Raw genomic sequence first — 24605 nt, forward strand, 5'->3', positions numbered from 1 at the left:
CCAGATACTTTGGTTGAATACAAATGTTAGATATTCAAGTACTTGCGTTTGTTTCTTGAGGAAGTTCATCCAAAATTTCCCTGCAAAAAATTAATAATGGTCACTTTTTATGATAATGCTGAATGATTTCCAGTTAAGGAACTCATTTCTGGTTTGTTGTTGCTGTGGGGGTATATATATAAGGCAAAAAGGTTGGAAACTCTGGTCTATACTATGTGATAATTGAACAGTTTGATTGTGCGGTTTGAAGTGTGAGTGTGTTTGTGTGCATGAATGAGTGTGTGTGCGTGGAAAGGCCACCCAGGTGTGTATTGAGCAGCGTTAGCTCTTTAATACACAACAGATGTGAGCTGAAGTGTTGAGCACAGTAGCCATATGGCCACCACAAGTCTGAGCAGTGTCACATACGCATACAAAGTGACATACACACTCTGCTAAAATGATTTCAGTCTTTTTCAGTGTGTTTGTGTTTAACTGTTAGGAGTCAGTCGAATACTTCCATTCTGTTTTTTGCTGGAAAAAGATTTTAATATTATCATTTCGATAACATTCGATTAATGATTAAAACAGTCCCGCTTTTGTGTTGCAACACTTTTTCGGGCTTGTGCTTATTATATGCGTATATATGTACACGAGTGCTCTGAAAAAGACAGACAGGCGTCCATAATCCAGATGAGGACAGATACTGATCTGGGGGTGTTTGGGGTAATGGAAGGAGAGGAAGAGGGAGATTGAGGTGTGGGTGGAGGGGGGTATTTTGCGACTCAGGGGATCAATGCTTTTGGTTCTGGAGAAAAATAGCAGAGGAGTAAAATGAAAAGGGGGGTGTAGCTGCAGCCTTTTCCTCTGGTGCAGTCTGTGCCCCAGAGCCCCAGAGCAGAGACCACAGACAGAGAGAGAGGACTCAGGTTACACACACTCACTCACACACACACCTAGAGAGAGGGAGGAAGAGGGGTCGAGGCAGAGAGAGGAGAACAGAAAGCAAGGCTTCACCACGTTCACATATTTACACCTCCCAATTTAAGTGTAATCAGCAAATAACCACAAATAACGAAGAGTACAAGTTGCGAGCGTGTTGAAAGCTGCCGAGTCGACGCAGTAAATTTATAAATCTTCTAGACTGTGGAAAGAAGTTGTGGGTTTGCTTTATAGCGAAACAAGCACTCTGTCTTTAATGTCAAAACAAACAAGTGGCAACTCAAACGCAGATATGAAAAGTTTGGTGAAAGTGAACAAGCTTCTATTTGTTAGTTCAAATTTGAAGTCTCATCGTCCTGATGGTTATCTGTTGTTTACACCTGTTTCTTGTCTCTTACACTGTAAATCGACTCACATCTCACTGAAAATATATCAGTCTTGATTCCCTTGTTCTGGTCATATGCAGAAGATATACATATTAAGACAATGTACTATTTAGGATTACAAAACATCACATTTTACAGCTTTGTATTGTAGCAAATGTGTTTATCTATGCTGAATGTTCATGATATTTTAAATTTAGGTATTAGGGTATTAAAAAGATGGGTTAAACACAAGTTAAGCTGTATTATCACAGAAAATGGGTCAGTAAGATTTTTATTCAAGAAATTAATTTAATTTACAAAAGATTTCTATTTTTAAATAAATGCTTTACTTTCTTTTTGTTCATCAAAGGCTCCTGAAAAATCCGAATCATGGTTTCCTCAAACATATAAAGCTTCACAACTGTTTTCTACATTGATAATAATAGGAAATGTTTTTTGAGCAGCAAATCAGTATATTAGAATGATTTCTGAAGGATCATGTGACACTGAAGACTGGAGTAATGATGCTGAAAATCACTGAAATTAAAGGGATAGTTCACCCAAAAATGAAAATTAGCCCATGATTTACTCACCCTCAAGCCATGCTAGGTGTATATGACTATCTTCTTTCAGACGAATACAATCGGAGATATATTTATATTTATCCTGGCTCTTCCAAGCTTTATAATGGCAGTGAATGAGGGGCCAGATTTTGAAGCCAAAAAAGTGCATCCATCCATTGTAAAAGTAATCCATATGGCTCCAGGGGGTTAATAAAGGCCTTCTGAAGCAAAACTATGGTTTTTTGTAAGAAAAATCTCCATTTTTAAACTTATTTTATAACTATCGTAAGCTTAGATGCCTCTCACGGTTTAAACAAATAGGGCTGTGCTCTTCTTTTCTTATATCGAAATTAAAATTTCTTGTTTTAGACTTCTAATTTGTGGCCGGTGTTTTGTTTTGCTCTATCCTCTGCGCTTCCGCGTTCGTCATTATGTCATGCGTCGGGTCAGAGATTACTCTTCTGCCGCAAATCGATACGTACAGCCGCCTGCAGGAAGCTAGTTATTATAGTTAATAAAGTATATTTAGGATATTTTTTTTTTTACAAAAATGGATATTTTTACAAAAACCCTTCGCTTCAGAAGACCTTTATTAACCCCTCAGAGCTGTGTGGAGTACTTTTACAATGGATGGATGCACTTTTTTGGGCTTCCCCGTTCACTGCCATTATAAAGCTTGGAAGAGCCAGGATATTTTTAAATATATCTCTGATTGTGTTCGTCTGGAAGAAGATATACACCTAGGGTGGCTTGAGGGTGAGTAAATCATGGGATAATTTAAATTTTTGGGTGAATTAACCATTTAATTACATTTTAAAATATATCATAGAAAACAGCTATTTTAAATTGTAATAATCAATTGATTAAATTTGGTGAGCATAAGAGACTTCTGTCAAAAAAAATCTTACTGACTCCAAACTTTTCAACACTTGGCCCTTTAGTTTGAGGAAGAAGAATAGAATTGATAGAAATAAACATAAAATGGAAATCTATGGGGCAGTCATTGTAATGTTTTTATTTAGGATCCTTTCGGATCTTGCATTTTAATATAAATGTTAAGTCTTCAAGTACTGGCATTGAGTTTGATGAGACTAAATTGTATCCAGTCTCATTTGAATCAGTACAAGCTGTCAAAACAGGCTGCGAGTTTGAGCAGACTGTGTCGTTCCTGAAGCTGTGCATACCAGTAATGGTTATAGATTGTTTTTATAGTCACATAGAATCACTGATGATAATTCTCCGCTTGATCTTGACAACTGTATTAAGTTGTGGAGTATAATGGCACTAATGTGCACTATGATGGTCCTTGTGTGCAATTTTGGGTTGAGTCTAGCTGTGACAGCTTTGGGTCCAGCCTGAGCACATTATTTAACAAGCACGTCGACATCTGGGAAGCAATTCATCATTTAATTAAATGCTCCTGAAACCTGGCCTTTCGTTAATGAGATTAATTTAAATAATTAACGAAAAGCTGACACAAGCACAAGAACTCATGAATAATTAAGCAGCATTTTTTCTGCTGCAATCAGAGGGGAAGGGAGCACTTTAATGCTAGAGTGCTTTTTTATATAAAGTTTCAGCTCATTTCTTAAGATGATACACACACTACAATGCTCATGTATGGAGACGTGTGTGTGTGTGTGTGTGTGTGTGTGTGTGTGTGTGTGTGTGTGTGTAAACACTCTGGTTGCTGTACAAAGATATGTGAATCAGTGAGCCAGTGGAAGAGAAAGATGTTGTTGCACACAAGATCATACACATACGCACACACATTCATTCAAAGCTGCGAAGGTGTGTCTGTCTATAGGGCTTGGCCTGGTGTCCAGTTTCCCTCTGACCCCTTTCCCCTGGCGGTTTATACCATTCAAACTTCATACACTAGGTTGACATGGAAACGGAGCAGTCCAACGTATGGGCCGGTGCCGTAACTGGTCATTTTAGAGGATTTGACTGATCAAAAACATATTTGTTCCTAAACGTTGCTACATGACTGACTATGACTAAATAAATATATAAGAAAATCTTGCAGCCCTATGATTATGGTTAAGACTGTGACAACCAATTATTTATTGGGGCTGTCAATTAATCTCATTATTGTTTTATAGTTATTGTGTTAACACATTCATTTTATGCAAACACAAATTTTTGGTTATATTGTGGTGTGACTTATACTGATGTCTAATCGTGGCAATGTAGCATCATGATAAAATTTGCAGTTGCTGAAGACATTGCAGAAACACTCACACTATTCAGCCATTATATATTTCTGTGACCTGGAAGTGTTCATTAACAGGAGGTTACAACATAAAGTTAGTAATATTTGGCTGGTCATGTGACCTAAATATGTGTGCCCGCATGAACTGACCCGCTTCATGCACAATAAAACCGCTCTAATGTTAGTGTTTTACACATACTTTTGTATGTAAAAAAAAAAAAAAAATTACTAAGAAAATTAAAAGTACACTATAGCTGCGTTTCCACCACAGAAACTTTCCCCAGGAACTAGGGAATTTTGGGTGGTACTCGGTGTGTTTCGACTACAAGGACCAGGGTCTAAATGAAGTTCCGGGTAAAAATTTCTCCCTCAGAAAGTCTCTGCTCACGAGGTAGTACTTTTTCCAAAGTTCAGGAACTTTCGGGGGTGGGACTGTTGCGGTGCATGCAGTAAGAGTTGTTTGCTATTCGAATCAACAATGGAGTTTAAAAAATACGACCGATGGCCAACAACGAGGTTCAAGCTTTATTAAGCTTATATGTGGAGGATCAAATCCAGTGGGATTAGTCGCTCACAGTCCTACGTCACCGGACTAATTTGTCTAATCTTCACAGTACTTTAGACCTCGATGGAATTGCAGACAGCAACAGGTCTGGGGGGAAAAAGTTGTTCCGGATAATTTTGGTGGAAACGCGGCTTATGTAACTTCTGGCCCTCTAGCGGTTAAAAAACAAAACTGCATTCGTTTTGCAGAAGAACGTTGTTTTTGTTGTGCTTCGGCTCTGCGTGACTTTGGTTCCTTCTCATAACTAAAAGAGACAGAGATTATCCTACTGCTCATAAAACATTCCATCTAACTGGTTATATCTCTTAAGCCTAGTAGTGAAAGATCTCAAGCTGACTGGCTGAAGACGTTACCATAGATATACCCATTAATAGACAAAGTACTTCCTTGAAAATAAATTCCAGGAAAGCACTACAACAAACATAATGAAATGACCCTTCACAATAGATAATGCTTTACAACTCTTACAAGAGCTACATATGGCAATTTATATGTTCAATAAAATATCTTACTCACCTGTTAAGTGAAAAAAAGCATCTCTTTTACAACATTTCAAATCCCTCAGTTCTCACCATCTCTTAAAGGATTAGTCCACTTTTAAATAAAATTTCCTGATAATTTACTCACCCCCATGTAATACAAGATGTTCATGTCTTTCTTTCTTTGGTCGAAAAGAAATTAAGGTTTTTGATGAAAACATTCCAGGGTTATTCTCCTTATAGTGGACTTCAATGGCCTCCAGACGGTTGAAGGTCAAAATTACAGTTTCAGTGCAGCTTCAAAGGGCTTTAAACGATACCAGACGAGGAATAAGGGTCTTATCTAGCGAAACGATCGGTCATTTTTGAAAAAAATACAACTGTATATGCTTTATAAACACATATTATTGAACTTACGGAAAAAAAACGAAACTGCCACCGCGTTCGTTCCGTAAGTTCAATAGGGAAGGCGTAGGACATACAGCATCAGCGTTTTGAAGAATGCGGAAAGCGGAAGCACGTGCAAGGCGATAATATGTGTTTATAAAGCATATACAGTTGTATTTTTTTCAAAAATGACCGATTTTGAACATCATACCAAATGATGCCAGTGAACATTGAAAATGAACATCTTGGATGACATGGGGGTGAGTAAATTATCAGGAAATTTTTATTTAAAAGTGGACTAATCCTTTAAAGGTGCTAAAGAGGATGTTTTGTTTTATACATTTTTGCAATATTACTTTGAAACTGTCTTTACTAACTGATAAAAGACTATTTATTAGGTGCACTGAAAGGAATAATATTAATATACATCATCTGTGCACGAGGTAGGGCCTTAAAAACATCAGCCAATCGTTTACGCGATCATCGTGTAAACGATTGGCCCTCTAGCTTGTCAATCACTGCCATGACTTTCCTTGTAAGAGACGTGCGCGGCTGCGCGCTCCAGTAACTTTCCACACTCCACAGGCGCTGCATGCAATGTTTTTGTCAGGAGACAGGAGTAACAACTGCAGATTATGAGTTACCTGCGGTGAGTCCGACATAATGAATCCACTAACACGACACATCGAATGCCGGTGGTAAACACTTGTGCTCCAATACTTGTGCACAAGTTTTGGGAGGCGTTCCCTCGAAACAAGCTGTGAAGGAGAGGGGCTGTTCTTACGCATGCGCTCATTTCAAAAACTCACTAACAGTCTTTGGTCGACGAAAAGATCCTCTTTAGCACCTTTAAAAGCCAAGCCAGTGTTGATTCTTTTTTTATTACGTTTTATTCTCTTTTTTTAAGCAGAAGGTCCTCTGTTCTGCATTCCCCAGAGGTTCGAGATTTAGCGTGCTCCATGTCAACCTTTCTCACTAACTAACCTATGTCACTCCCACACCATACACACATCAAAGTAGCCAGAGCAACTTTTCACTATTTACGGACATGACGAGACATGCGCGGATGAGTAACATATGTGCGCAATTTCCCGTGAAAACCTTCCCATCAGGTCTAAAATTTAAACATTTAATATAATAGGCTTACCAGAGTGAATCAGGGTAAGACAAAAACACAATTTTGAAAAAGGATTGATGATATATTGACTCATTATTTAAATTTTGTACTTTGTAAAATATATGTGCGTAGAATAACTGTAATTTTTTTAACTGCTATTTTATAATATTTTAGTATTTTATTGCATGCACTACCTTGTTTAAGTTTGACAGTATTTACATATACTTTATAAGATTGATCTTGTTGGCATGATTTTATCCGTTTAAAATTGAGAACATGGATGTTGAATGGGCTGGTTCAGAGGAACAGGTTTTGCGTTTTGTGTGTGTGTGTGCTCATTCTAATTTTAGTTTCTATTTCTAATTTTCAGTGTCCTCAGAGAGTTTGAATGTTCTCAAAAATTATAACAACATAAGCCACTGTCACCTGATCGGAATACCCTGAAAAACACATATGTTGTGTGTGTGCGCATTACATACAGCCCTTTGCCCTGTCACACACTCTCTGTTCTTTTCTGTTTCCTTTTTCTTCCTCTCTCTTCCTCTCTCTATTGCCTTCCCCTACCTTTAGAGAAGAGTGTTTCAGGGAGGGGACACATCAGATAATCTTACACCTCCCAGGGGCATATGCTGAAATGTGTGTGTGTGTGCTTGGGGGCGGAGGGGTGGGGGGCACAGGTAACAATGTATTTTACATGAAAGGAAGAGTATAAAGTTACAGCGCTGATAACCATAATACTGAATGCACAAAAAAGAACAAGAAAAGGGGGACTGTTTTCTGTGTGTGGGTGTGTGTGAAGCCTCTGTATCCATAAGCAGGCCTGGAATCTGCATATAGAACACAGCAGAAACGCCCATTTATTAAATGTTTATTATGCTCTTGGCTATTGTCTACTACTCTCAGTTCCATTTACCACATTCTTAACATGTTTTTCAGCAGAAATCAGCAAAATAATGCAGATTTCACCTTTGGATATATGTCAGGTGCTTAAAAAAATACAAAATCAGAATTTTGCTTGTATGTGAACTGTTTCACCTGCCAAAAAACACCTGGTTGTCTGTGTGTTAGCTGGTTTCCCAGCCTGATTATGGTGGTCTGTTGGATGATTTTAGAGGGATCTTGGCCACATTTCACCTGGTCAGGCTCGAAGACCATCTTCACAGCTCAACACAGTAATGTTTTGCACTATCTGGCAAAAATAGAGTTATATTATAGCTGTTAAATTTCCAGCTGCAAATGTTTTACAAAAAAATTATACGTTTTTGTTTTGTTTTGTTTTTTAAACGGGGTATAAGATGACATTATTTTACTCAACCAACGAACATTAGAAGGACATTCAAAAGTGTAAAAGCATCAACAAGATACTTTCAACAGGCCATGAAAAAACGCGATTAAATATAACAATACTGATATATATATCTGTATTATATAATATACGTTGCCTTAATAAAAAATGTTAATGAACTTTAGCATTGCGTGATACTGTTTCATAGTGATTTCTGTCATTTTTACAGATAATAAATTGTACCTATTTACCTGTGAAAACAAACATGGAAAGAGACGTTAGGCTTTGAGGAAAAAAACGAGAGATTCTTTGTGTATTACCAGTGAATTATTAATGGGGTATATTGTAAATTATATCGGGAGAACAGACCACAAATGTGCAGTATATGTTGTCCTTTTTCTTACTATTACAGCAGTATGCAAAGGGACAAAAGAAAATAATCACAAGGATAGAAATCAGCGACTGAAAAGAGCTCTTGCCATTGATATTCTTGTTATAACTCAAATGTTAACATTACGTTATTCTCATGATGTCGAGAGGTGGGTAGAGTATCCAAAAACTGTACTCAAGTAAAAGTACAAGTACTTATAGAAATATTTACTCAAAGTAAAAGTAAAAGTAATAATCTTAATAGTTACTTGAGTAAGAGTAAAAAAGTATCCATTGAAAATCTACTCAAGTAGCTTGTTACTAGTTACTTTGTAACTATATATATATATACATATATATATATATATATATATATATATATATATATATACATATATATTATTTTCAGTACAATAAACATTCAGATTTTAGTTTTTCTAAGAAAATTTGTTTAAAAATGTTTGTTTGTTTATCCATGTCTTTTTAGGTAACTGGTATCAATCTCAGACAAAATAATTTGCCAGGTCTATGGAAACCCTACTTAGAGGTTGTTCCACATTATTAAGCAAGTCACAGTTCTCATGTAATATGGGGAGGAAGAAAGAGCTTTCTGAAGATGAAAAGCATGAAATGGTGCAAATGTTGTGCAAAAGGCATGAAAACAACTAATACTGGGTAAAAACTGAACAGAGATTATCGAATTATCATAGGATTTGTGAGTGATTTAGAGCACAGCAGAACTCGGTCAGATAAAGGCTTATTAATGAAAGTTCCTGTCAAAAAAATTAATTGTATTAAAAGGGCAGCTATTAAAAAAAGCCAGTGTTGAGCAGCAAACAGGTATTTGAAGCTGCTGGTGTCTTTGGAGTCTCAAGAAGCTCTCCATGCAGGCTGGCAGTTGTGTGTAAAGTTGTTTGTAACAACGTATAATCTACATTTGAAAGAAGAGAGAAAACTCTTTTCATGTGCTCGCGCTCATGAACATCACACAAACAATGGTCAATGAACAATGAACAAATGCACATTGACGGATCTTCTTCTGTCTGTTTTTCAAAATGTAATCAAATGTATATTTCCGCAGGCGCGTGTAAACTGGTTAACTGTGTCAAAGCAAAGGCATTAATTTTCAAGACGAACAGGTCACCGGCGCCACCACTGTGCAATGGGCTACCCACAAATTACCATTTCATACTCTCTGAACAATGGTAGCTTATTTAATGTATAAATTAAGATATATGTCCATAAAAACGGTAAAGAAATGCTACACTTTGTTATCGTGGCGTAATAATCTGTTTGGTTGTAAAATGTCAGCTATTGGCTGTATGAATTGAAATCAAATGAAATCGATACCTGTGTGGAATTGTTCACAGACAGCATACGCAGTTCAGCTAATAAAGATCTTGCAGATTTGCTTTTAATCAATGTCGGTCCACTGCCACTTCATCCAACGCTCCGAGTGAGAACCGCTTCACACGATTCAGTGCATTCAGGGAACTGAACAAATCATTCAAACTGATTCGCAAACCAATTTAGACAGTTTTGTCAACTTGTTTGATCAAGTCTTTGAACAGAATCGACTCAAAAGAGTGATTCATTTGTGAATGGGGCATCGTTCACGAAAAAAGAGACTTGTGCGCTTGGAATAAACTACGCATTTCTTAACATGTACAGTATTGCATTAAAATAAAGTAACGAGAGGAACGTTGCCCAACGTAGTGAAGTAAAAGTACAGATTTTTCATTACAAATGTACTCAAGTTAAAGTACCCACATTTAAATCTACTCCAAAAGTACAAATTTTCCAAAAAACTACTCAAGTAAATGTAACAAAGTAAAAGTACTTCATTACTACCCACCTCTGATGATGTCTGAAAATAAAACATGAAAGAAAAATTGACAGCTCATTCAGTCAAACTGATGGATAAGCTTTATTTGTAGGGCAACCTTATGATTTGAAACGATTCATTTCAGTCTTTTTAATTGGATGTTCCCCAAACCGGAAGTGCGACCCATAATTTGAAAAACAGTAGGCTAGTCAGGAATAAGGTGGATATATTTAATTAAAAATAAAAATAACAAAATAGATCACTTTGTGGTAGGGCCATTAAAAATTCATCTTAAATATATGTAAGAATTTTCATTAATCGCTTTGAAACTTAAAAAGCAAGACCTTCACCAGCTTCCTAGGTCCTCTGTGAAAGCAGGTAGACTGATTTTTATATGAAGGACTCGTTTTTGCCAGGAAAATCAAAAAATGTGACATTTACACACGCTCCCGAGATGCTCTCTTCCATTCAATGACACATAAAATGAATGCTTATACAATGTTCAGGAAAAAAGGAGCCAAAATTGCCATGCCAAAAGAGCCATTCTGTAATATAATGTCATTGTATCATGCAAAGAAAATGGATTAATTCAAACTATAGTCAGATATATGTAGTCTATAGTCTCAAATATACTATCAAGCTGTTATAATTTTAATTACCTCGTCTGTCGATATGATGCCGGTGAATTGCAGAGCTGGTGCAAACATATCCACATCGTTATGATCAGATGCTTTCTTAACTGCTGCTTTCTCACTGCTGTCATTTTTGTTGTGTGCGCACAGCAGATAGTTACATATTGATCTAAATGTCTGGCTGCAGTTCACTTAACGGCCACCGGTGTCACTAATAACATGGGTTTCTGAATTTTACATACAGTATAGCCCGTTTAAGTGTTGAGTACTGTAAGACCAGCTTGAACTAGTCAAGTCCAGCAAACCAGCTTAGGCTGACTTAAGATGACACTTTCTAGTTGCTTTTCGAACCGCCTGCCAAAGAATTACAAATTTCACTTCATAAATCTATAAACGGTGTACAGTTAAACAGTCTTAGATCATTGTTCACCAGCAGGCCTCATTTGGAGCTGGATCCTGCTGGGCTGCTCTCAAATGCTCTATTAACTGCTCTAAAAGCACAGATGCTGCTGGACAAGGAAGTAGTTACAGTCAGAGAGAGATTTACAGTAGGCTTAGAGCTCTGTACGATTGACCGATCACCTGCTGTCCCTGAATGTGTCAGGCTAATTTGAGGAGATCATATTGGGTGTGTCCATACTCAGCACAAATAAGAACCTAGAACCAGAGAGATGAGCCTAAACCACAGGCATTTTTCTGAGAGGAGCTTTAATGCTCCAAGGTCATCTGTCCAATAGCACATGTATAGTATGTATACACATATGTTGTTGTTTTATTTTTCAGAAAACAGGCATTAAATTGATCCAACGTGACAGTAAAGATAAAAGATTCTCTTTAAATGCCGTACTTTTGAACTTTCTATTCATTAAAGAATCCTGGAACAATCATGTTTTCCACAAAAATATGAAGCAGAACAACTGTTTTCAACATTGATAATAATGAGAAATGTTTCTTGAGCACCAAATCAGCATATTAGAATGATTTCTGAAGGATCATGTGACACTGAAGAGTGGAGTAATGATGCTGAAAAATTTAGCTTTTCCATCAGTGGAATAAATTCATTTTAAAATATATTAAAGTAGAAAACAGTTATTTTAAATTGAAACAATATTTCACAATATTACTGTTTTGACTGCATTTTTGACTGCCTTGGTGAGCAAAAGAATCATAAACACCGATAGTAGTGTATGTGTGAACATGAGTTGGTTCCACACGGCAAACATTCTCCCCAAAACCACACACTACATCTGACACACACATGTATATACGTGCATGTGTGCTCACAGGTCCATATGTGTGTTTTCAATTAAGACCCAGATGACTACGAGCAGTTTTGGGAGGGGTGAACAGTGTAAATTGATTGTGAGAAGTTTATAGACTTGTGGCACTCTTTGATCCTTTCTTTTGTTTTACAGTACACTGTTTACATATTCATATACATATTCAAGTGTGAAATGTGAAAAAAAATATGCATGAATTGAAGTTTCTGTATGAATGCAAGATGCTAGGAATAATGCACTGTTTTGGTTTGTGACCTTGTGAGAAAGAAAGAAAGAAACTGAGCAGATATGGAGAGAGTTGGTCACAAGGACAAATTCAAAGAAAGAACTTGCAGTCGTGGTTTTATTAACTCAGGACTGAGTAATATTGAGCGTGACAGAGAGTAAGAACCAAGATAAACTGCCAGAATGGGAAAGAATGTATTTTATGTGTGTGTAGGAGAGAGAAAGGCAGAGTGAGAGTTGCTATGTATATTACTGAAGAGTAAGAGAATGCTGTAAGCTAGTAATATTGAATGAAACTAATGTGTCAAATATGGTACGTTCACATGGTGTTTTAGATTGACAACCGTATTAATTAACAGGCGTGATTATCATCATCCTTTCAGATGTGTTCTGTCTGTGGTATTTCTTCCTCCACCCAAACACTCTGTTTTCTGAAAGAGGTCTATAGCCCTAACATTAATGTTCGATATCTATGAAGCACACACATATGTATGGAAGCCCGTTTCTGCCACTAAATAAAAAAAATAAAAGCAGTAATTGCGAGTTTATATCTCAGAATTCTGACTTTTTTTCTCACAATTGCGAGTTATAAAGTCACAACTCTGAGATATAAACTCGCAATTGCGTGATATAAAGTCAGAATTGTGAGATATAAACTGGCAATTGCGTGATGTAAAGTCACAATTCTGAGATATAAACTCATATGTATGGAAACACACATATGTATGAAAGCCTGTTTTCGCCACTAAATAAAAAAATGAAAAAAACAGTAGTTGCGACTTTTTATCTCAGAATTCTGACTTTATAACACGCAATTGCGAGTTTATATCTCACAATTCTTACTTTTTTTTCACAATTCTGACTTTTTTTCTCACAAGAAAAATGTCAGAATTGCGAGAAAAAAAGTCAGAATTCTGACTTTATATCACGCAATTGCGAGTTTATATCTTGCAATTCTGACTTTATAACTCGCAATTGTGAGAAAAAACTTTGAAATTACTGTTTTTATTTTTTTCTCACAATTGCAAGTTATAAAGTCACAATTCTGATATAAACTCGCAATTGCGAGAAAAAAGTCAGAATTGCGAGAAAAAAGTTTCTTACAATTGTGAGTTTATATCTCAGAATTGTGAGAAAAAAAGTCAGAATTGCAAGAAATGTCAGAATTGTGACTATATCACGCAGTTGTGAGTTTATATCAGAATTGTGACTTTATATCTCGCAATTGTGAGAAGAAAGTCAGAATTGCGAGAAAAAATGTCAGAATTCTGACTTTATATCACGCAATTGCGAGTTTATATCTCGCAATTCTGACTTTATAACTCGCAATTGTGAGAAAAAACGTCAAAATTACTGTTTTTATTTTTTTTCTCACAATTGCAAGTTATAAAGTCACAATTCTGATATAAACTCGCAATTGCGAGAAAAAAGTCAGAATTGCGAGAAAAAGTTTCTCACAATTGTGAGTTTATATCTCAGAATTGTGAGAAAAAAAGTCAGAATTGCAAGAAAAGTCAGAATTGTGACTTTATATCACGCAGTTGTGAGTTTATATCAGAATTGTGACTTTATATCATGCAATTGTGAGAAAAAAGTCAGAATTGTGAGAAAAAAAGTCAGAATTCTGACTTTATATCACGCAGTTGTGAGTTTATATATCTCGAAATTCTGACTTTATAACTCGCAATTGTGAGAAAAAAACGTCGAAATTACTGTTTTTATTTTTTTTCTCACAATTGCAAGTTATAAAGTCACAATTCTGATATAAACTCGCAATTGCGAGAAAAAAGTCAGAATTGCGAGAAAAAATGTCAGAATTCTGACTTTATAACTTGCAATTGTGAGAAAAAACGTTGAAATTACTGTTTTTATTTTTTTTCTCACAATTGCAAGTTATAAAGTTACAATTCTGATATAAACTCGCAATTGCGAGAAAAAAGTCAGAATTGCGAGAAAAAAAGTTTCTTACAATTGTGAGTTTATATCTCAGAATTGTGAGAAAAAAAGTCAGAATTGCAAGAAATGTCAGAATTGTGACTATATCACGCAGTTGTGAGTTTATATCAGAATTGTGACTTTATATCATGCAATTGTGAGAAAAAAGTCAGAATTGCAAGAAATGTCAGAATTGTGACTATATCACGCAGTTGTGAGTTTATATCAGAATTGTGACTTTATATCATGCAATTGTGAGAAAAAAGTCAGAATTGCAAGAAAAGTCAGAATTGTGACTATATCACGCAGTTGTGAGTTTATATCAGAATTGTGACTTTATATCTCGCAATTGTGAGAATAAAGTCAGAATTGCGAGAAAAAATGTCAGAATTCTGACTTTATATCACGCAATTGCAAGTTTATATCTCGCAATTCTGACTTTATAACTCGTAATTGTGAGAAAAAACGTCGAAATTACTGTTTTTATTTTTTTCTCACAATTGCAAGTTATAAAGTCACAATTCTGATATAAACTCGCAATTGCGAAAAAAAGGCAGAATTGCGAGAAAAAAGTTTCTTACAATTGTGAGTTTATATCTCAGAATTGTGAGAAAAAAAGTCAGAATTGCAAGAAAAGTCAGAATTGTGACTATATCACGCAGTTGTGAGTTTATATCAGAATTGTGACTTTATATCATGCAATTGTGAGAAAAAAGTCAGAATTGCAAGAAATGTCAGAATTGTGACTATATCACGCAGTTGTGAGTTTATATCAGAATTGTGACTTTATATCATGCAATTGTGAGAAAAATGTCAGAATTGCGAGAAAAAATGTCAGAATTCTGACTTTATACCACGCAATTGCGAGTTTATATCTCGCAATTCTAACTTTATAACTCGCAATTGTGAGAAAAAACGTCGAAATTACTGTTTTTATTTTTTTTCTCACAATTGCAAGTTATAAAGTCACAATTCTGATATAAACTCGCAATTGCGAAAAAAAGGCAGAATTGCGAGAAAAAAGTTTCTTACAATTGTGAGTTTATATCTCAGAATTGTGAGAAAAAAGTCAGAATTGCAAGAAATGTCAGAATTGTGACTATATCACGCAGTTGTGAGTTTATATCAGAATTGTGACTTTATATCATGCAATTGTGAGAAAATAGTCAGAATTGTGAGAAAAAAAGTCAGAATTCTGACTTTATATCACGCAATTGTGAGTTTATATATCTCGAAATTCTGACTTTATAACTCGCAATTGTGAGAAAAAACGTCGAAATTACTGTTTTTATTTTTTTTCTCACAATTGCAAGTTATAAAGTCACAATTCTGATATAAACTCGCAATTGTGAGAAAAAAGTCAGAATTGCGAGAAAAAAGTTTCTTACAATTGTGAGTTTATATCTCAGAATTGTGAGAAAAAAGTCAGAATTGCGAGAAAAAAAGTCAGAATTCTGACTTTATATCACGCAATTGCGAGTTTATATCTTGCAATTCTGACTTTATAACTCGCAATTGTGAGAAAAAACGTCGAAATTACTGTTTTTATTTTTTTATTTAGTGGTGGAAATGGGCTTCCATACTTATGTCATATGTACAATACCATTTAAAAGTTTGGGGTTGGTAATTTTTTTATGTTATTAAAAAAAGAAATATCATTGCAATTTTATTATCTTTTAAAATGTAATTTATTCCTATGATGCAAAGCTGTATTTTCAGCATCATTACTCCAGTCTTCAGTGTCACATGATCCTTCATAAAATCATTCTAATATGCTGATTTGCTGCTTAAGAAACATTTCTTTTTATTATCAATGTTGAAAACAGTTGTTTTGCCTAATATTTTGGTGAAAACGGTGATACATTTTTTTTTCCGGATAATTTTTTATGAATAGAAAGTTCAAACAAACATTTATTTGAAATAGAATTTTTTTTGAAACATTAATTAAATGAAGAAAAAAAATCTACTGACCCCAAACTTCACCACATATTGTGATATTCGTTGTTGTTATTCATATTCACCTCATTCAGTGGACAGCATCTGCAAATATTCATGCTCAAATGGCAACAGTAGCTTCAAAAATCATGTACAGTGATGACATCACATTGAGTCACTGAATCCAGACAATGTTGCCCTCATACACTGAATGAGAAACTATCAGCATCAACCGTCTCCTCTGGTCTTTCCACAGGTGAAGAAATTGACCACTGATTCCCATGCTCCAGACCCAGTCGACAACAGGTAAGGTGAACACACTTTCACACACATACTCTCCACTGAAATCCATTTAGGGGATTATTTATGAGTGCCAATGACAGTGGACTGTGGGAGCGAGTGGTTTTGTACAGAGGGAGAGATAAAGAGAGAAGGATGTTAAAGTCATTGCGTGTGAGTGGGTGTAAAGCAGACGGCTTCACCTGGTTAAAACATGACTGTCTCACTGTGCGTGTTAGAGCACTGTGTACTTTGGGATTCATTCAGAAATTTTATGCAGATGTTTATGCCATAAACGTCTGAGGAGCAGCTCTGTTTTTATCTCTGATTGCCATTACATTATTATAAGAGCTGTTTTTGTACATGTGTCCTTTTGATTAAAGTGTCCGCTAAATGCTCCAATGCAAAACTATTCGATTTTTTTTTTTTTTACTTTTTGTATAGTTTAGACCTTATATTAAGGTGAATGGATGGATTGATAGATAAATGTAATATTTGTATTTAAAAATGTGTCACATTACAGGGACTATTTAAGTAAATTGCTGAAAAATTTAATCAAATGGTAAAAAAAGAAAGCGTATGTACACTTAAACATATGTTTCCCATGTATTATTTACATTTTAACCTAAAATCCTGTTGGATATGAAATTGTCATTTGCCATCCCAATTTTGCATATTAAAAATATCTCATCATTAAAATGCCAAAAATATTTCTTATTGGTCATGAAATTGTAATTTGCATTGTTTTTATTAAAAATCTATATTTGAGTCCTCATGACATTGAGAATATTAAGCATTAGTGTTAAACAGCGCAGGTAGTTGTGTTACTTTGTACCTGTAACAACTTGAAGGCACATTGTGATTTTGTTCCTCCATATTTATGTGGGTGGCTTAATGTGAAGAATATTCCATATCTGTGTTGCTACATGGAATTCTGGGGGGAAAAACTAGATTTTAGATAAACATGACCTAGATAAACTGCTTTCCAGGTTTCGGAGGTAAAACCTCATAGAAGATGCACAAGTTGGGGCAGATGTTTTCTTTAGCAGATGGTTTGACACATGAGCGAGTGTCATATTATCATTCTTACAAATCTGCTCACATTTTCTGCTTGGTGAGTGTTACGGTCATTTTGGGGTCAGGAAGATTTTTTTTTTCTTTTATTTTACAAGGACGCATTAAATTGATCAAAAGTGACAATAAAGACATATATGATGTTACAGTTGTTTTTTAAATAAATGCTATTCTTTTGAACTTGGTTCATCAAATAATTCTGAAAAAAGTGTTTCACAGTTTCCACAAAAATAAGCAGTTACTGTTTTCAACATTATAATAATAAATGTTTCTTGAACACCAAACCAGCATATTAGAATGATTTGTAAAGGATCATGTGACACTGAAGACTGGAGTAATGATGCTGAAAATTCAGCTTTGCCATCACAGCTATAAATTGCATTTGAAAATATATATATATATATATATAAAAAGAAAACAGCTATTTTAAATTGTAATAAAATTTCCCACTATTACTGTTTTACTGTATTTTTGATCAAGTAACTGAAGCCTTGATGAGCATAAGAGACAAAAACATAACAAAATCTTACCAACCCCAAATTTTTGAATTGTACACTCTAAAAACAACAACCCAAGTTGGGTTGAAAATGGACAAACCCAGCGACTGGCTTGTTTTAACCCAGCGGTTGGGTTAAATGTTTGCCCAACGTGCTGGGCAGTTTTATTTAACCCAACTATTACTATGGCTGTCTTAAAATGAACCCAAAATCAGACACATAATTACTAGAGGTAACAATAATAATCAAAAGGTGAACATTTATTAATTTATTAAGCAGTTCAATAAATGTTTATTGTTTAATTGTTATTCATTAAACTTATTAATAGGCCTAAATGTATTACACATAATAATAAATGTTCATTTCCAATGGACGTTGAGTTCATTTTAAAGCAAAGGGTTAAAGCCATACAGTAATGTTTAAACAATAGTTGAGTAAACATTTAACCCAACTGCTGGGTTTGTCCATTTTCAACCCAACTTGGGTTGTTTTTAACCCAGCATTTTTAGTGTATACAGTACAGTCCAAAAGTTTGGAACCACTAAGATTTTTAATGTTTTTAAAAGAAGTTTTGTCTGCTCACCAAGGCTACATTTATTTAATTAAAAATACAGTAAAAAACAGTAATATTGTGAAATATTATTACAATTTAAAATAACTGTGTACTATTTAAATATATTTCACAAAGTAATTTATTCCTGTGATGGCAAAGCTGAATTTTCAGCATCATTACTCCAGTCTTCAGTGTCACATGATCCTTCAGAGATCATTCTAATATGCTGATCTGCTGCTCAAGAAACATTTAATGTGTACAATTGTACAAAATATTTGTGTACAATATTTTTTTTCAGGATTATTTGATGAATAGAAAGTTCAAAAGAACAGTGTTTATCTGAAATCTAATCTTTTGTAACATTATAAATGTCTTTACTGCCACTTTTGATTGATTTAATGCATCCTTGCTGAATAAAAGTATTCATTTCTTTAATTTCTTTTCAAAAAAATAAAAATAAAAATTCTTACTGACCCCAAACTTTTGAACGGTAGTGTATAATGCTACAGAAGCTTTGTATTTCAGATAAATGCTGTTCTTTTGAACTTTCTATTCATCAAGGAATCCTGAAAAAAAAAGTACACAACTGTTTTCAACATTGAAAATAATCATAAATGTTTATTGAGCAGCAAATCAGCATATTAGAATGATTTCTGAAGGATCTTGTGACACTGAAGACTGGAGTAACGATGCTGTAAATTCAGCTTTGCATCACAGGAATAAATTACTTTGTCAAATATATTTAAATAGTACACAGTTATTTTAAATTGTAATAATATTTCACAATATTACTGTTTTTTACTGTATTTTTAATTAAATAAATGTAGCCTTGGTGAGCAGACGAAACTTCTTTTAAAAACATTAAAAATCTTAGTGGTTCCAAACTTTTGGACTGTACTGTATATATATTCAAGTGTTACATTTGTCTGTCTCAGGGCCTTGGAGATGCAGGAACTAACAGACCCCCAGCACTCTGTTAACAGTGGCAGTGACAGTACATCCAAACTGGACAAGAACATCCTCAGCAACAACATCACGACCAATGGAACCGGAGGTATGAAAGAACGTCAAATCAAAGCGAAAGAAAGAAAAAAAACAAGAAATTTCCAACGTACGTGAGTGAGCGAGTGACATATTAGCTGATAAATAGGGTATTTCAACCAAAGCATTGCTTTGAGTACAGGAAATCAGCTTCATTGCCGTGTTCATCGCTTTGGAGTTTCTTGTTATAATTGAAAGCAGGGTTCAGTCCTGGTGTGTGATGTCCAGATTGCAGGGATAAAGTGTTTTTTGTTCTGGTGGTTTTGGTGCCGTCCAGAGCGGGTTTGTGGATTAGTGGCGATGTTGTGTGCCGAGATGCTCTAAACTCACGCTAACCTCAAAGGTCAAACGCTGCATACAGGCCTAATTAAAATAAAAGAAAGTGTATGAGCGTCTTTGTGCTGAAACCTTTCCCAGCACTTCTCTGTGCGTGTTTCAGCAAGAGCCTGGTGCGCGGAAAACTATTTCCTGCGTTTAAACTCTCATTTTCTCTCTGATGTCAACACGCGCTCGCTCGCTTTTCTCTCCTTGAGGGAAACGCTGAACAAACGTTTTAAGAGAGGACGTTAGGCAAACATACACAAAGCTAAATAGACTCTCAACACCCTAGCAAGTGAGCGTTTGATGTATGGCTATGACTGTGCGATACACAAGAGAGGTAGTAAAGTTTAGGGACCCTGGAGTGAGAGTGTGTGTGTGTGTGTGTGTTGTGTGTGTGAGCTCATCTGTTTTTGACATGTAGCCGGAATAAAACAATAGCAAAAGACAGAGAGAGTAAAAAGAGCAGAACTCAGTAAATCATTTAGATTAGAGCTCAGCTAATGATTTTAACAGCTTGACACACACACATTCACACACACTCTGGGATTGTGCTTCTGCCAAAACAACGACATATTCAACATTCTCCTCTGTCTACCTCATCAGCTCACAGCCTAGACTGAATCCCTCCATGCACACACACACACACACACACGCACGCAACCGCCCACACAACCACCCACTCACACACACACACACACATCCCAACATGAATCCCACTGCCAATGAAGCCTCATTTATCTTACTTTAGAGGACCTTTGCTGTCTTCCTGGCAAACACAAACACACATTGATTCAAAATGGGGGTTTTTTCTGCAAGTGCGACTTTGACAGAACTGTCATAAACTCAGTGTGACAAAATATGGTTTTGGAAACCTTAAATGATTTATATGAACTCTTTCTTATTTGAATGTTAAATGTTTGTTTTAAAAGAAGTGCATTACTTTATAATGGAATTCAATGGGAATTTATCAACTTTTCACTTTTCAATAATGATTGTATTCTTTACTATTTGTATAATGTTATCAGTTCCTATTAAAAAAATTCCTATTCATAAATTATGGTGTGGCAAATTTTTAAATTATTCAATGGCCCCAAAATGTATTTTTTGGACACTTAAAATCACACTTAAAATGTATGAATTTCCATTTGTAAACAAATTATGCTGCAGTTAACATCTGTTTTCTGAACCATGTTTTGCAATTACTTTTAACCAACAAAGTAAATGTTACACTTTAACTTACAGAGTAAGGACACCTATGTGAACAGGTGGAGTTCATCATATTAACTATGAACATTATTTACATTTGACAACCAAAAACTATCCAAATACTTTTTGTATTAATTTTGAACATTTTTGACTATTATTTTATCATTTAAAACCTAAAAATTGCCTTATCGCTTTGCTTGAAAAGTGTGCTTTAAAATTAAAATATTTAAAATATTTCTTCTAAAATGCTTTACATAATAAAAATATATTTTATAGTATTATTATATATTAATATAAAATATATTATAATTATATAATTACAATATAATAATATAATATAATATAAATAATATATATTCATATTTATTTATATTTAATATTTAAATTATATTATTATTATATATTAATATAAACTATATTTATTTATTTCCCTTTTTTTCCCTTTTTAAAAATCTTTAAAATAAAAGCAGTCTAATGACATTATCCTCCAGTTTCACAGACAAGGCTTAAGCTAGTCCCAGACTAAAGCTGTTTTAAATGAAAGTAACTTGTATTGACATATCTTAAAATATATCAGTGCCATTGTTTTATCTCAAGATGCACACCAGTAATGTTTTTTTCTAGGGCACAATCATAAAAGCTACTTTAGATGCTCTAATTGAACTAAGGCCTAATCCTGGTTCAGCCTAAGTCCTGTCTATGAAACCGGGCCTGTATGTTTTAAGTGTGACTTAAGTGCTCAAATAGTTATTGGGGTAACTGTATTATTAATATTAAACAATAACTGGGTAACACAGTCCACTATACATCTGACTCCGCCCCCAGGAGAGAACATGACAATTCTAAACACGGCTGATTGGCTGCTGGGCTGCAGTACCCCGCCCACTGCCCCAAGTATGAAGAACGATGGTATACTGCATGTGTTTGTGGAGTGTACATACAGTATATGATAGCACGTGTGTGAGTGTTTGGGTGCAGTGCTTTGGAGGCTCTTGACATTTTTTAAATCTAAAAGAAAGTGTTGCTTCACTGATTTTGAGAGGTTTGAATGGAGTTTGACAGCTGACAGGATTTCTCATATCTTTCTTGGTCTCCCTCTTTTTAAGTTAAGTCCGAGCCTCTGAACAGCAGCGAGGCTGTGAGCTCGGCGGGAGACACTGGGCTGGACACTTACACTGGGTCAGGTAAGACATCCACACACACACACACACACACACACACACACACCGCATTCAGAATGCCTGCTGTAATCCCGCTTGGGAAGTTGCTGAAAGCTCTGAGCCCTCAATCTTTGTACTGCCCTTGAGCTAACGTCATCAGAGCCACAAACTCTTTATTTAGATCAATGTGCTCACACACACACACACTCAGAGACTGAGAAACCCTCTGTCCATGCGCTCCCCTGCAGAGAAGGTTGAGGCCCTTGCTTGAGCTGACAGTGGAGTGTGATGTCTCTATAGAGAAGACAACTGCATGTTCATTTATGTGCTCTGCAAAACGTTGTCTTATTTGTGTCGTATCTTTCTTATTTTCCAGTAAAAATATCCAAATATTTTTAAGACAAGATTTATTAGGCAAGAAAGTAAGACCCGTTTTCAGAGAATGTAAATACCAAGTAATCCTTTTTCTTGTTTTAAGCATATATATATCAATCGGTAATAAACAAATGAGGTTTACATTAATATATATTTTAAACCTTTTAAGAGAACATAAAAAGTATATCTGTATAGAAATTATATATCAAGAGAATATATCTATAACTGCAGTGTATTCTCTAAAAACAAGTCTTTTTAGAAATTTTGTTTAGATATTTTTCTGAACAATAAGGCAAAAATATTGAGTAGGATTGGGAAATGCTTCAGCTCAGGAAGGGAATCATGTCAAGCAAATGGCAAAAAATGTTTTTGATTTTGCATCTCAAGGAGAAGAGGAAGAGAGGGAAGGCAGGAGGAAGAAAAGAGGACATTCTTTGATGTAGAAAGAAGATTTTTGAGAGAATAGTTCCTGTTTTTTTTTTTTCTTCTGCTGTTTGTTAAATTGAATCCAGCTGGTGAGAAAGACTGTGAGCTGTCAATCAAAACTGTGAGCTGCATGTGTGTGTTTGGATTCGAATTGAAGGCTCTTGGCAAATTCTCTTTAAATGGAAGAAGTCCAGCACGCGTTTCATTTTATGGTTGTGATATGTAATAAATTACATATTTAGTCCAACGACAACTGACGTGCGGTACTGACCGCGGATATATCTCAGTAAACTATGTGTGTGCCATTTTTCATGTAAAATTATTGTCTTTCTACCAGAGTTCTTAACACAATGACTTTTTTTGTGTGTGTGTAGTTATAAGCAGCAGTGGATTCAGCCCCCGGCCGGCTCACCAGTATTCACCTCCTCTCTACCCCTCAAAGTAAGACACCTTCACATTTTGACTTATATACGTACATACAAAAACATCCAACCATCTTCTCTGGGTCAGCACAGTGATTAACATTTGATCTACTCAAATGAAAGCTGAATGTTTTGATTTTGTGTTTGATTGGCAGGCCTTACCCCCATATCCTGTCTACTCCCGTGGCTCCTCCCATGTCTGCCTACACAGGCCAATCACAGTTCAGTAGCATGCAGCAGTCGACAGTTTACACGCCCTACTCTCAAACTACTCCACCCTACAGCCTCTCTACCTATGGTAGATCCTTTACTATTGTTTACATGCTGATGGATGACATATATGCATGTTGTTTATTCTGTTTGTGGTTCTGTGATGATGTATTTATTATAGAATACGCAAGTTATGTGAAAAGGTGTTTAGTATCAATCCAGTTTGATTGACAGATCCACTCTATTGATCTTGAGCTACAGATTTGGGGGTGATGTTACCAGGCATAAAGACAGAAGGAGGGTTGTCACAGACCCAGTCTACCCTCCAATCAGGGCTTAGCTACAGCCCTGGCTTTACCACCCCTCAGCCCGGACAGACAGCCTACTCACCCTATCAGATGCCAGGTGATTATGCATATTATATATTTATGCAACAAGGTACAAGAGACTGTAACTATATTAATAATATTGCACCACCTCAAATGCTGATTTACTTTTATAAAATGGTAAATAAAGAAAAATTAAGGACACAAATTTCCATTCAAATAATTTTCTTAAGCAAATTCATTGAGTGCCACCCTTGTGCAAGAAGATGCAGTTATGTAACAAAAATAATGTCAGGTATAAGATCATCTAATGATTCGCTATGAATGGAAGCTTGTTTCCTCCACTGAATAAAAATAAAAAGGTAATTGCGACTTTTTTTATCTCACAATTCTGACTTTTTTTCTCGCAATTGCATGATATAAACTCACAATTGCGTGTTATAAAGTCAGAATTGCAAGATATCAACTCGCAATTCTGAGAAAAAAGTCAGAATTGCAAGATATAAACTCACAATTGCGAGTTATAAATTCAGAATTGCGTGATATAAAGAAAAAAAAATAAACCTGACAATCATATAACAAAATGACTAAATAAAAAACTAAAAATATAAAAAAAA

At 35.2% G+C, this 24605-nt stretch overlaps 1 protein-coding gene across 1 annotated transcript in view; it reads left to right on the plus strand.

Moving 5' to 3' along the window:
* The window catches only part of eya4 (EYA transcriptional coactivator and phosphatase 4), a 46473-nt gene that overhangs the window by 5411 nt on the left and 16457 nt on the right, over window positions 1–24605 (plus strand). Inside the window, 7 exon segments of the mRNA XM_048177816.1 lie at window positions 16355–16404; window positions 19437–19555; window positions 21895–21978; window positions 22176–22253; window positions 23405–23471; window positions 23608–23750; window positions 23924–24067. Coding sequence (XP_048033773.1) covers window positions 16355–16404; window positions 19437–19555; window positions 21895–21978; window positions 22176–22253; window positions 23405–23471; window positions 23608–23750; window positions 23924–24067 — 685 coding nt within the window.

The sequence above is a fragment of the Megalobrama amblycephala genome, linkage group LG24 (genome assembly GCF_018812025.1).
Source record: "Megalobrama amblycephala isolate DHTTF-2021 linkage group LG24, ASM1881202v1, whole genome shotgun sequence".
Taxonomy (NCBI): domain Eukaryota; kingdom Metazoa; phylum Chordata; class Actinopteri; order Cypriniformes; family Xenocyprididae; genus Megalobrama; species Megalobrama amblycephala.